We start from the raw sequence: 12,383 nt of genomic DNA, 5'->3' as shown, positions 1-12,383 counted from the left end.
ACTGAAACACTCCTGTTCAGATATCTACATACCTTACTCACTCATTTAAATCTATGTCCAAATGATAAACCCTCAGGGAGGTCTTCTCTAATACCTCCACCATTGCCTACTTTGCTTCACTTTTCTTCACAGCACTTATCAGTACCTGATATGACATGAAATATGTAGATACACATTTATTTATTGTCTGTATTTCCATTTGGAGTGTAAGCTCTAAGAAAACAGGTTTTTGTTTTTTTTTTCCTTTCATCCCAGCATCCCCAGTGCCTGTGACTTTGGACAGAGCAGGCCCTAGGTAAACGTTTATTAAATAAATGGATGACTGTTCTAATTTGTCTAATTTCTCAAGTCACCCTCAGCCAGATCCAACAAATATTTGAGTCTTAATTATGTAAGTGACACTTAGCTAGATGCTTACAGCTTTAAGAACATATAAAACAGCCCCTAACCTGAACTGTGTCCTTTTGGGAGGGTACTGATTGGGAGAGGGCACAAGGAAACTCCCAGAGTACAGAAATGTTCTTTATCTCCAACTGGGTGGTGCATACATAAGAGCAAATCTACTGAGCCATATTCTTAAGATATGTGTATTTAATGTTGCACCCCAATAAAAGTTTTTGTTGTTGGTTTTTTTAAGGTTCTGACGTATCTAGACACAAAACGAGATAATTTCCCAACGTGGCAAGAGCAATGATGGAGATGCACAGCCTGCTTTGTGAGCAGTGAGAAAGTCACCCTCCAGGTACTAAGATTGGCATACCCTTGATAAGAGAAAAAGGGTAGGATGTAGCCCGTTATTCTCCTGAAGCTGGAACGTCCTAGAGATCACGGGCCTCTCCTATCCCCTGGAACCATCTTCTCACTGTGGCGCTCTTCATTGGAGCCCAACAACAGAGATCCCGAATACAGGACGCTGGATCAGTGGGGGCTCCAGCCCTTAAGTGAGATGGAGCAAGGCAGAGCGACCTTTGGGAGAGGGGCAATGGGGCAGCCCTGTGCTTTAGACTCGGCTTGGGGAGGTGATATTGTGTCCACGTGCCTGTGAAGAGAGGACGGCTGAGGATACACGCCACCCGCTAGACTCCACAAACGGAGGGGAGGCGGGTCACACCAGTGCGCATGCGCAGCAAGGGCTTCTGCCACGCAGGCGCACGGCGGCCCGGCGCGGGCCGAGCGGAGGCAACGGCTGTGCGGCCTGCGAGCGCGCGCTCCCTCACCGGCCAACGGACGCGAGGCGCGCGCTCCCTCACCGGCCAACGGACGCGAGGCGCGCGCCATGGAACAGCGGTTAGCTGAGTTTCGGGCGGCGCGGAAACGGGCGGGTCTGGCGGCCCAACCCCCCGCTGCCAGTCAGGGCGCACAAACCCCAGGAGAGAAGGCGGAAGCAGCAGCGACTCTAAAGGCAGCCCCAGGCTGGCTAAAGCGGTTCCTGGTATGGAAACCTAGGCCCGCGAGTGCCCGGGCCCAGCCTGGCCTAGTTCAGGTGAGAGGACGGAAACTTCGGCCCTAGTACCTGGCCTCGGAGCCACAGTCGAGGGCGCGGCCCTAGCTGCCGGGGGTGTGGCCCTAGCTGCCGGGGGTGTGGCCCTAGCTGCCGGGGGTGTGGCCCTAGCTGCCGGGGGTGTGGCCCTAGCTGCCGGAGGCGGGGCTGCTGGCCCCTCCCTCCTGATCCAGGGCTGGACCGCTCATCTCCGGCCACACGTGTCAGCACTGTTATCGGTTTTGACATTTTCTTTCCAGCCCGCAACCCACGCAGCTCCTGATTCCAGACAGGAAGCGCGAGTCGAGGGTCCTGGAAGAAAGCACCTCTGCCCTTAAATTATTCACTCCGAATTGAGTTTCCGTGACGCCCTGTGGCTTTGGGAAAGCTCTCCACAACCAAGTTGAGCCACAGCCCTCTGCTAATGGAGGTTAAAAGGTCTAATTGGATACTGATCAAAAGTAGCAGTAATTAAAACTTCATTTGATTCAAACCTGGGGCACATGCAGCTAGTAGCCCAGATAGCCCGTGACTTAGAAATGCATTTGAATACAGAATTTACCAAAGTGTGGTAGCTGTAACTGCCGGTAGTGGCAGAAGCTTATTCAAGTTCCATGGTGAATGTTTAAGACACAAACAAAGAAAAAGTGGTTTAGTATGATAAACTTTTCACATTTAATTGTTTTGGCAATCTCTTATTTTGCAGATGAATTTAATTTGCATCCTTTTGTGTTTTCAGTTAGTTTTAACTCATCAGTAAAATGGTAAGGTGGCTTGCAGTGAGGTTGAAATGTCTATGTGCAAATACAGGACAAAACATATCAAGGGATAAGTGCTTTGTAACAATTTGTGCCCAGTGCTTTGTTCCTCATAAGTGTAATGAGAACTAAAAAATTCCTTTTAAAATGAAAATGTGCTGGAAGAAAAGTGTATCTTGCTCACCTTAAAATTATTTCCTGTAAGTTCATCTATTATTGCACAACATTTGATTTGAGGGAATTTTTAAAAATTACTGAATCTATTACTCAATTTTGATTTGATATTCTCAGTAATATACAGGATTCCAACTGACTTGCAGAAAGGTGAAAAGAGCGCAGCAGGGTTCAGACAATCCATTTCCCTGTGTGCAGTTTGTGTTAATTGTCTTTGGATAATTTTATTGTTGACTAGAACTTTCTAAGTACAACACTTAAGATTTTAGAAACCATTTCCCTTATTCTTTTTCTCTCTGCAGTTAAAAAACGATGTCTAACCCACGAAATGAGCTTTTGACTGTATGTCTCATTTCCAAAGGAATGAGATCATTGAGTTGGACCCAGAGAAACTGAACTCAGAGAAAAACTTCCATTATTGAGAACCCAAAAGCTGATGGCCAGACAAAAGGATAAGAGGAAATGCTGGACCTCCAGTTGCTTGTTAATTGCTCTGTTTTTCATAAGGGACTCTGCCTTAAGCTCATTTTCATTGACTTATCATTTCTGGGTTTGCTCTGGTGTGAAAATTCTCATTTAATTTTTTTTCTTCAGATTCTGCCTCCAGTTTAGAAAAGAAAAAGTCTAATTTACAATTCATGTCAGACAATTTTGATGGCACACTGTGGCCTGTCAGATATTTCTTTAGCATTCTATTTTTTAAAAATTATTTTTTTGTTTTTTTATTGAAACAGCTTTATTGAAATAAGATTTACATACTACAGAATTTATCTCTTTTAACATACAGTTCAAAGATTTTTAGTAAATTTATTGAGTCATGCAACCATCACTACAACTTTAGAACGCCTCTATCACTCCAAGAAGACCCCTCATGCACATTAGCAGTTACTACCCATTTCCAACCCCAGCCCTGCACAAACGTCGGTCTACTTCTATCTCTATACATTTGTCTTTTCCGGATGTTTCATGTAAATGGAATTATACAGTATGGTAAACACATTTTTTGTCTATTAATTTTTATATTCAACTAGGTTCAACATGTAGCCGTAGCCAAATATTTTAAATTTTCCTTCTGGAAGTTTGAAAATATTTGTCTTTTTTGATACTTACTTCTCCTTCTGCTTTCTCTTTTTCATACTGAAACAGTCTTTTAAATGATTGCATTCATTGATTAACTCCTTATTTTTCCCTTCTAGCAGAAGACCTTCCTTTTCTCTCTCAAGGCAGCATCCTTTAAGTAGCAGTAATTAAAACTTCATTTGATTCAAACCTGGGGCACATGGATATTAATGACCTTTTGTTCATTATCCCGTTTCTTATGAGCACCATCTAGTTGTTGAAGCAACAGATTTTCATGCTGTAGTTGAGATATTCTCTCCTCTACGTAATCCCACTTTCCAAAGGATTTACTTGGCTTAGGTCCTTTTGTATACTTTATAAAACCAAAACCTTTTCTCTGAGAGAATTTCTTGTGTCATGGAGTTTACCTTTTAGGGTATTGAATTTAATTCGAGCTTCGGAAAGTTGCTCAGTTAAAAACTCATTATTATCTTTTAGTTCAGAAATATCAGAACTCGTTTTCTTTCTTGTAAAGAAACATCTTGTGCTGTCTGTAAAGCAAGTTCTAGGTCTCTTTTTGTTTTCACACTTTGATCACACTCACTTATAGCAGCAGCCAGTCTAGCATGGAATGGCTCAACTTCAGCTTCCAGTCTTTCCTTGTTTTGATTTTCCTTCTGCAGTTTAGACTTGAGCATTGCGTTCTCAGTTTTGAGGTCCTTAAGCTGTTGACCATACTGGGATACTGTTTTTGTTAATGTTTTTCCATTCAGTTTTATAGTCTCTTGAAGGTCATCATTCATTTCTTTAACAATTTCAATGTCCTTTTTCCCTCTCGAGGTTCCTATTTTTTATTGTGTATACTTACATACACAATAAAGGCAATATCTCTCTTCAACAAGCAATTTTGGAAAAAAAAGCATCAGATCTTTTTTTTTCTTAAAGTATTTCTTCAAGCCTTCAATTCCATTTCTAGTGATCGATAGTCAGTTCAAGCTGTTCTTTTACTTCAACTTCTTTCCTATGTTGCTGCACTTTCCTTTCTAACTCTTCCCTAATTTTTTCATACAACATATTAGCATTTCTTCTCATCTTCTTCTATTAAGGTGCATTCAAACTGTAGAGTTCTTGTTTCCATTCTACTTTTTGATATTGAACTGTGACTTCATTTCTTGTGTTTTGGATAGCTCCTTCTTCAGTACACTAAACTCAGTTTTCGTATTTCTTATTGTCTAGTGTAAGTTGTTCACAGATAATTTTTTTTAAGGTCCAGTGACTTTTCACATGAAAGAAATGCATTCTGGATTTCCATTAGGATACGAGAATCATTACAATCCATTCCATATTGCTTAATGAGCATCATAAACTTCTTACAATGAGGGTAAGGTTCCTCATGATCCTCTGAAGCTGTTTCAGATGGCCGAGTTAAGTCATCAGGTTCATCTCTAAATGAGTTTGCTTTTTGACCTTTTTCTTTTCATTTGACATTTTCTTTGCAGGCCTAGCATACTCTTCATTCTCCTTCCTAGGAAATCTCTGATGGTAAACTCTTTCTTTGTTGAATTAATTTATCATCATCAGCAGCAGATGTACTATCATATAGGCTTTTTTGATACTTTTTAACTTTTGTGCTTCTTTCTAGCTTCTTCAACCTGTGGCTATTTATTTTCACTTTCAAGCTTGTTCTTCCTCTGATGTCACTTTTAGTTATTGTTCTGCTTTGGATGTTTGTTCGTTCTTCCTTTCTGTGGCTTTCTTCACAACAGAATCTTTCATTTCCATGGTAGGCTTTAGGGAGGAAGTTTTTCAGGAGGCCCTTCTCCCTTTCCATTTACCATATATTTTTTCCTTTTTTATATGAAGGTCCAAGTAAAGACTTTGAAACACTCTCGGGGATACACTGCTTGGTAGTAAAAGTCAAGTCTTCATCATCTGGTTTAGGCCATGAATCAACACACAGTTTTTTTAAAAATACTGAATGCAGATGCTTCAGAACTCCCAGAATCTTTTTGCACTTTCTCTTCCTTTTTTCAAACTTGCATTCTTCTTGGATGCTTCTTCTGGGTTGTCATTTTGAAGACCATTTTCAAGTTATCTTTTTTTTTAATGTTGCAAAATTTGTCGTGAGTGCTTGTCAGACCACCAGAAATAGCATAATCTGCAGTCTGTTCATACATACTCTTGAGTAAAGACAATATTTTGCTGAAGAAGAATGCTAACTATACCTGACAAGCCATAATGTACAACAGGCATGAGAGCTGTTCTTTTCAACCTATCAACAGCATGTACATTTGCTTGTTTCTTCACTAAAATTCCACCTTTTGCTGCGTTTTGCAAACTATAGCAAGTAAAAGTGGTGTGTTTCCATCCTTGTTCAGCACTTCAGTATTCACATGGTGTGAAGGCAGTTTTTCTGCCAGTAGTGTATTCTCATTGTAGATAGCATAGTGTAGTGTGTTGTTGCTGTAGGCATCCATAAGATCTGGATTGGTGCCACGTTCTAGCAGAATGATGACACAAATCTCTTCTTAGCAATGTACAGCCTTCATCAAAGGTATCCTGTTTCATTTGTCACCAATGTCAGTCTGACATTTTCGGTTTACCTGGAGAGTGACCACTTCCACATGGCCATTGGCACAGGCCAAATGTAAAGCAGTCCTGTTCATCCACAGATGAAGGAATACAGAAACTCCAGGATATTTGCACAATGGAATACTCTTCAGCCATCAAACTTTAGGACATCACCCCACTTCCAGCAACGTGGAGAGAGATCTGTTCATCCACAGATGAAGGGATACAGAAACTGTAGTATTCATTCACAATGGAATACCCTTCAGCTGTGCACATATACTGAAATCATATGACCTGGAGCCACACAGTTGAACCTGTTCATACCTTGATGAAGTGATGACAAAACTGGAATATATATCCAGAATGGAATACTCTTCCACCACAGAAATGGATGAAATCCTGTCATTTGCAGTCATGTGGAGAAACCTGTTCATCCACAGATGAAGGGATAAAGAAACTGTAGTATATATACACAAATGGAATACTCTTCATCCAGAAAAATGTAACGAAATTACATCATTTGCAGCCACACTGTTGAACCTAGAGGACATCATGGTAAATGACCTGTCCTGTCCACCCACAGCTGAAGGGATAAAGAAACCACCATACAGATATGCTATGGAATATGCTTCAGCCATAAAACTTTGGGAAATCCTGTCATCCACAGCCACGTGGAGAAACTCAGAGGACATTAGGTCCAAGGAAATGAGCCTGGTAGAGGAAGTCCCACACCTTTCAATCTCAGGCATGGAGATTCCAAAAACTTTATCTCCTGTCCATCCACAGATGGAGGGATCAAGAAATTGTAATGTATATGCACAAAGAATACTCTTTGGCCATCAAAATAACTAAACCATGTCATTTGGAGCTGCTGAGGCTGCAGCTGCCTCATCCTACACCATGGTTGGAAGCCACTGTGGCCTCCATCTGGGCCAAGCTCTGACCACGATGATGCCTCTGTCCCCACCCGGGCCTCGCGCTGACTGACAATGCCACTGCATCTTTTCAGTAGTCGTTGATGAGGAAGTATCTACATCCTCCTTCCCACCACCAGATTTTGCTTGGAGAAAAGCAGTTTCCCGAAATAATTCTGTGACGAGCTTCTTCCACATTAGGACAAAAATGCTGGTAACTTTTATTAAAAATTCCTACAGAAGCCTCCTGCTTCCCTCTCCAGCCATATACCAGGCAAGCCCCCAGCACACCACCCTGCCCCAGAACCCATTCCCCATACCCATCCACCACTCCTGACCTCCAGGCCTTGGTTCAGGCTGGCCTTCGGCTCAAAGGCTCTCCTTTGGAGTCGCCTGGCTAAGCACAGCTTTGCCTCACCCCCCCAAAATCTAGTAGTCATCTTGAATTTCTCCCTTTCCTTCACTATCATTCATTAATTCAACAAAAATCTTGTCATGTGCCCACTGTGTTCCAGCTTTTGTTCTAAATCCTGGGAGACAGTGTGATTAAGACACACAAGTGCTACTCTTGTACAACTTGCATTTGAGCTTGGGGCATCAGGGAAAGGAGGACAATAAACAAAACCAGATAAATGCTATGAAAGAAAAAAGATAAAACCAGTGGATTGTGATAGTGAATTAGGGGTGAGGGGAGCAGAGTACTATTTTAAATCAGCTGAGCAGGGAGAACTCACGAAGGAGGAGACATTTAACAAGAAGGAACCACCCTGGCAAAAACGGGGACTAAGCCAAGGGCACATATGTTGACATGTTTGCTGTTTGTAGTAGGAGAGGTCGACCAAGTGATATGAGGGGAAGGGAGCATTCCTCTCAGAGGGAACCACAAGTGCAGAGGCCCTAAGGTAGGAAGCAGCTTGATATTTGAGGAATGGCAGTGCCTTCCTTGGACCATTCCTGTGTGTGATGTAACAGTCACAAACACTTTTTCACCCAGGTTTTACAGCAGAAGGGAACTGGTACTCAAGACAAATTCCAAATGAGGCAGAAGAATGTCCGTATCTCTCCTCTTCCTTGTTTGTTCCCTTCGTCAGTTTGTTTACCCCCTCACCCCCACACCCATCTACCTCTAGCTCCCTAACCTTTCTCCTGCCACCCCCCATAAAGGCCCCTAAATAAATAAAATGGATTTTGGAGGAGACCATCCTAGGATCCCAGACTGACCTCATCTCTGCCTATCACTCGTTGTATGAATTTAGGGAAATTGCTTAACCTCTCAGTGTTTTCTTATCAGTAAATTGGGAATAATAATGCCTGCTTCCTGGATTACAAGAATTCATACATTTGAAGACTCTCAGTAAATGGTGACATAGGACCATTCTTCTTTTTATACCCCCTAAATGATAAATTTAGTTTATTGTGAATCTCAACATGTATATTCAAAATGTATTTTGTGTCCATCAGTCCACTATTTCCATCTGACTGCTGTCACCACCCTGGTCAATGTCTGGCTCTCTCTTGCTAGGCCTCCTCCCCAGTCCTTTTAGCACCAGGGATTTTGTGGAAGACAATTTTTCTACCTGGGGGCGGGGAGAGATGGCTTCAGGATGAAGCTGTTCCACCTCAGATCATCGGGCATGGGTTAAATTCTCATAAGGAGTGGGCGCCCTAGATCCTGTGCATGCGCAGTTCACAATAGGGTTCATGGTCCTGTGAGAATCTAATGCCACTGTTGATCGGACAGGAAATGGGGCTCAGGCAGTAATGCATGCTCACCGGCTGCTCACCACCTGCTGTCTGGCCTGGTTCCTAACAGGCCATGAAACCATACGGGTCTGGGGATTGGGAACCCTTGCTCCAGATGACAGCCAGAGTAGTCTTAAATGAAAGGTGGATAGTTTATTGTGAATCTCAACATGTATATTCAAAATGTATTTTGTGTGCATCAGTCCACTATTTCCATCTGACTGCTGTCACCACCCTGGTCAATGTCTGACTCTTGCTAGGCCTCCTCCCCAACCTTTTTTAGCACCAGGGATTTCGTGCTTTTGGTTAGTTCCCTGCTTAGACCTTCAGCTGTTTCCCGTTCCCAGAATCTTCACTGCAGCCTGCCTGGCCCTACTTTATCTGACTCCCACCCTCATGCCCTCCTTCCTTAGCCCTGTCATCTCATGCTACTCTTCCCCCTTGCCCAGAACACTGCCCAGATGCATTCTTCTTGGGCCAGAAGTACTGTGCATGTGTGTCAAACCTGAAACAGACATTTCTTTCTTTAATGAGTATCAGGGGTCAGGGATGTGGCTGATAATATAAGGGCCTCTCCAATCAGACTTTCTAATCTAACTGAAAAGATAATTACAACGTTGATGGTAAAAAAGAAGGTTCTGACAAAATAGAACTTCTGAAACATCATAAATCAGATGACCAGTATTTGTGATCCCCTTTTAAATATTCGTGTGAAGAAGAATAGGGGATGTAACTGAAGAGATGAACTAAAAGTTCTGCTATGTATTGGGAACCTAAGTATGGGATGCCGTGTTTGGATCTGGAGACACGTGGCCTCCTGGTACTTAAACAATCTGGCATCATACATGACATGACCTATAGTAAAAGAGAGACACTGTAGTGCTGAATAGTTTGGTGCTCAATGAATGGGAGAGCTAGTTGGTGCTGGGGGAGGCGGAGGGGGCACCCTTCCTGATGCCCAGGGAGGTCAGGGCTGACAGTTCATGAACTGTGATTGCCTGGAAGGAAGGCAAAGAGTTGAGGAAGAAAGAGGAAGTGGATGGAATTCTAGGCTTGAGATGAGGACTGAGAATATCTTTGGGTAATAAGACCAGTTAAGCTGGAGAAGAAGGGTCATTTATGGAACAAAAGATTGTGGATCATGTTGTCATGGAATTTCCTAGACCACTGTGACCCGTTAGTGGATGGTGAAATTAACATAGAAGATCTTGTCCCCTATTAAAAATGTTTTTAAAGTAGAGTAGGAAATACAAGAGAATGTCTCAGGGAGGGTAAGTGTTGACTTGTGAAACGTTGTTGCATATATGTATTCTGGGTTACAGTCTAAAATGTATTCCTTATTGTAGGTCATGTTCAAAACAGTTCCGAAAACAGTGGACTGGACACAGAGCTGTCTAAATACCTGTGTCTGCCATTAGCATCTGGCACAGGGGCCTGTGTACTGGCATTTCAATCTGTTGAACAAATTGAGGGTCTTGGGTTTCAGCCCAAGGAGTTTGGATTTTATCCTGTAGGCAGTGAAAGTTTTTGAAGGTTTGTGAACAGGAGGGTAATGGGTCTTTAAGAAAATTCATTTAGCAGTTGTACATAGGATGGCTTGGGGAGGGAAGAGATAGGAGGCAGGGAGTCTAGTTAGGAGACATTGGCTGGGCCTTGGGTGAGTGACAATGACCTGTGTAGGTTAATCACAGGGAATGGGAAGGTAAGGGGGCCCAGGAATGGCTCTAACAGTGGTTTATGTTTGTTTTTGAGGCAGTGTCTTGCTCTGTTGCCCAAGCTAGAGGGTGGTGGTGCAGTCTCAGCTCACTGCAGCCTCCGCCTCCCAGGTTTGAGCGATTCTCATGCCTCGGCCTCCTGAGTAGCTGGCATTGCAGTCGTGTGCCACCATGCTGGCTAATTTTTGTATTTTTAGTAGAGATGAGGTTTCACCATGTTGGCCAGGCTGGTCTCAAACTCCTGAGCTCAAGTGATCTGCCTGCCTCAGCCTCCCAAAGTGCTGGGATTACAGGTGTGCACCTGGCTGATTTTTTTTTTTAAACGTGAAAAGGATTTTTGTTTCCTGTCTCTATTTTAGAATCATGTCACTCATAATATTTTAGGTCATCTAATCCAATCAACAAAGGTATATTGACTCTGACTGTATTTGAAGCATTTGTCATGACCGTTGCATTACCAGTTATTCAGGAGTTTCTGTATGGGGCACAAATTAGCTCTTCTTAGCAGCAGACTAATCTGAAGAAATGACTCCCACGAATAAGAATTTGTCTGAATGCTGCAGGGCTTTTATTAGGTCACATCTCACTAAGTGCTGATCAGTTTTGATTCAGTTGGAGTAGAGCACATAGGTTCTTTGGAGATGATTGTTTTAGAGAGTGGCGTGAAAGAATAGAAATCAATGAGCCAGCAGCCTTCTCAGAGCAATGAAAACTGCCTTTTCAGATTAGTTTTGATCATCTCAGCTCCATTACCCTTTATTCTTTCTTCTGTTTGTTTGTGTATCCTAGGAAGCGGCTCAGCCCCAGGGCAGCACATCACAGCCACCATGGAACACAGCCATTCCTCTACCATCGTGCTGGGACCAGTCTTTCCTGACCAATATCACCTTCTTGAAGGTTCTTCTCTGGTTGGTCCTGCTGGGACTGTTTGTGGAACTGGAATTTGGCCTGGCATATTTTGTCCTGTCCTTGTTCTATTGGATGTACGTCGGGACACGAGGCCCTGAAGAGAAGAAAGAGGGAGAGAAGAGCGCCTACTCTGTGTTCAATCCAGGCTGCGAAGCCATCCAGGGCACCCTAACTGCAGAGCAGTTGGAGCGCGAGTTACAGTTGAGACCCCTGGCAGGGAGATAGGACCCAGCTGTGCTGTCATGCAGCTAACCTCTGATGTGGTCTTCCTCACCATTGGCTATGGATTTGATTTCAGGTGTATAGGACTAAGGGCAGCTTGCGGGTTAGCTCTGTGACTGCATAGTTTTTCTACATTCTTTCCCTGATCTTTTGCTGCCATTTGATCTTTGATAGTTTTGGTGAAACTCTAAAATACATTCACTGTGGGTCTGATGCAATTTATAAAAATTATGTACTCAAGAAGGGAGACTTGTTTGTTTCATTTCTCATCTGTTTAGGAGATGATTTGAGAGCACTAGAAAGGCACGGGGGAGATTCTCAGCTTAAAACATCCAGCAGTTTGAAGTATGATTAGGTACATCAGGGCTGCATTGTCAATGTTCTCTTTAAGTCTTTTAACATTTATAGCAATTTTTTTTTTTCCCGGAGAGTTTAGGTTGCAAGTTTTGGGTTTCTTGTTTGTTTTTGTTTTGCTTCCTGCTTTAATTCTTTCATTTTCAGTCATTACTGGTATTGAAAAATAAAATATCTTTAAAACATCTCGTCTTCAGAAATAGGTCCCTCTTCATTGCCCATCACCATCTTCCACTCTCCTATTATTTTGCCACCACTCAGTAAAGGAAGGTAGGAAGAGACAAAGGCCTAAGTGCAGGTGTGGGGAGGGATTTCACAAGTGGTTATTAACGGCCAGTTCAGCAAGAAGTATTGAGTGTGTACAAAGGGGAGGGCTGGAAGTGTAACTCCAGACCCGTTGGCTGCTTGAGTTGTTTCTTATATTCTAAGGCAGTAGTCCCTAACCTTTTTGGCACCAGGGACCAGTTTTGTGGAAGACAGTTTT

At 42.9% G+C, this 12,383-nt stretch overlaps 1 protein-coding gene across 3 annotated transcripts; it reads left to right on the top strand.

Annotated features, from left to right (window-relative positions):
* The first annotated feature begins 1,169 nt into the window (after positions 1–1,169).
* SAYSD1 (SAYSVFN motif domain containing 1) lies at positions 1,170–12,099 on the top strand. 3 transcript variants are annotated; one of them, XM_030796702.1, is made up of 2 exons: positions 1,170–1,483; positions 11,204–12,099. In XM_030796702.1, the coding sequence occupies exons 1-2, from the start codon at positions 1,277–1,279 to the stop codon at positions 11,546–11,548; spliced, it is 552 nt and encodes a 183-aa protein (XP_030652562.1). In that variant the 5' UTR covers positions 1,170–1,276; the 3' UTR covers positions 11,549–12,099. The 3 variants fall into 3 exon arrangements, with proteins under 3 accessions (XP_030652562.1, XP_030652564.1, XP_030652563.1); XM_030796704.1 differs by lacking the exon at positions 1,170–1,483 and adding an exon at positions 3,699–7,170; XM_030796703.1 differs by lacking the exon at positions 1,170–1,483 and adding an exon at positions 3,699–7,230.
* Positions 12,100–12,383: the final 284 nt, after the last annotated feature.

Source organism: Nomascus leucogenys, chromosome 17 (assembly GCF_006542625.1).
Source record: "Nomascus leucogenys isolate Asia chromosome 17, Asia_NLE_v1, whole genome shotgun sequence".
Lineage (NCBI taxonomy): Eukaryota > Metazoa > Chordata > Mammalia > Primates > Hylobatidae > Nomascus > Nomascus leucogenys.
This window is presented reverse-complemented; position numbering and strand designations above follow the sequence as displayed.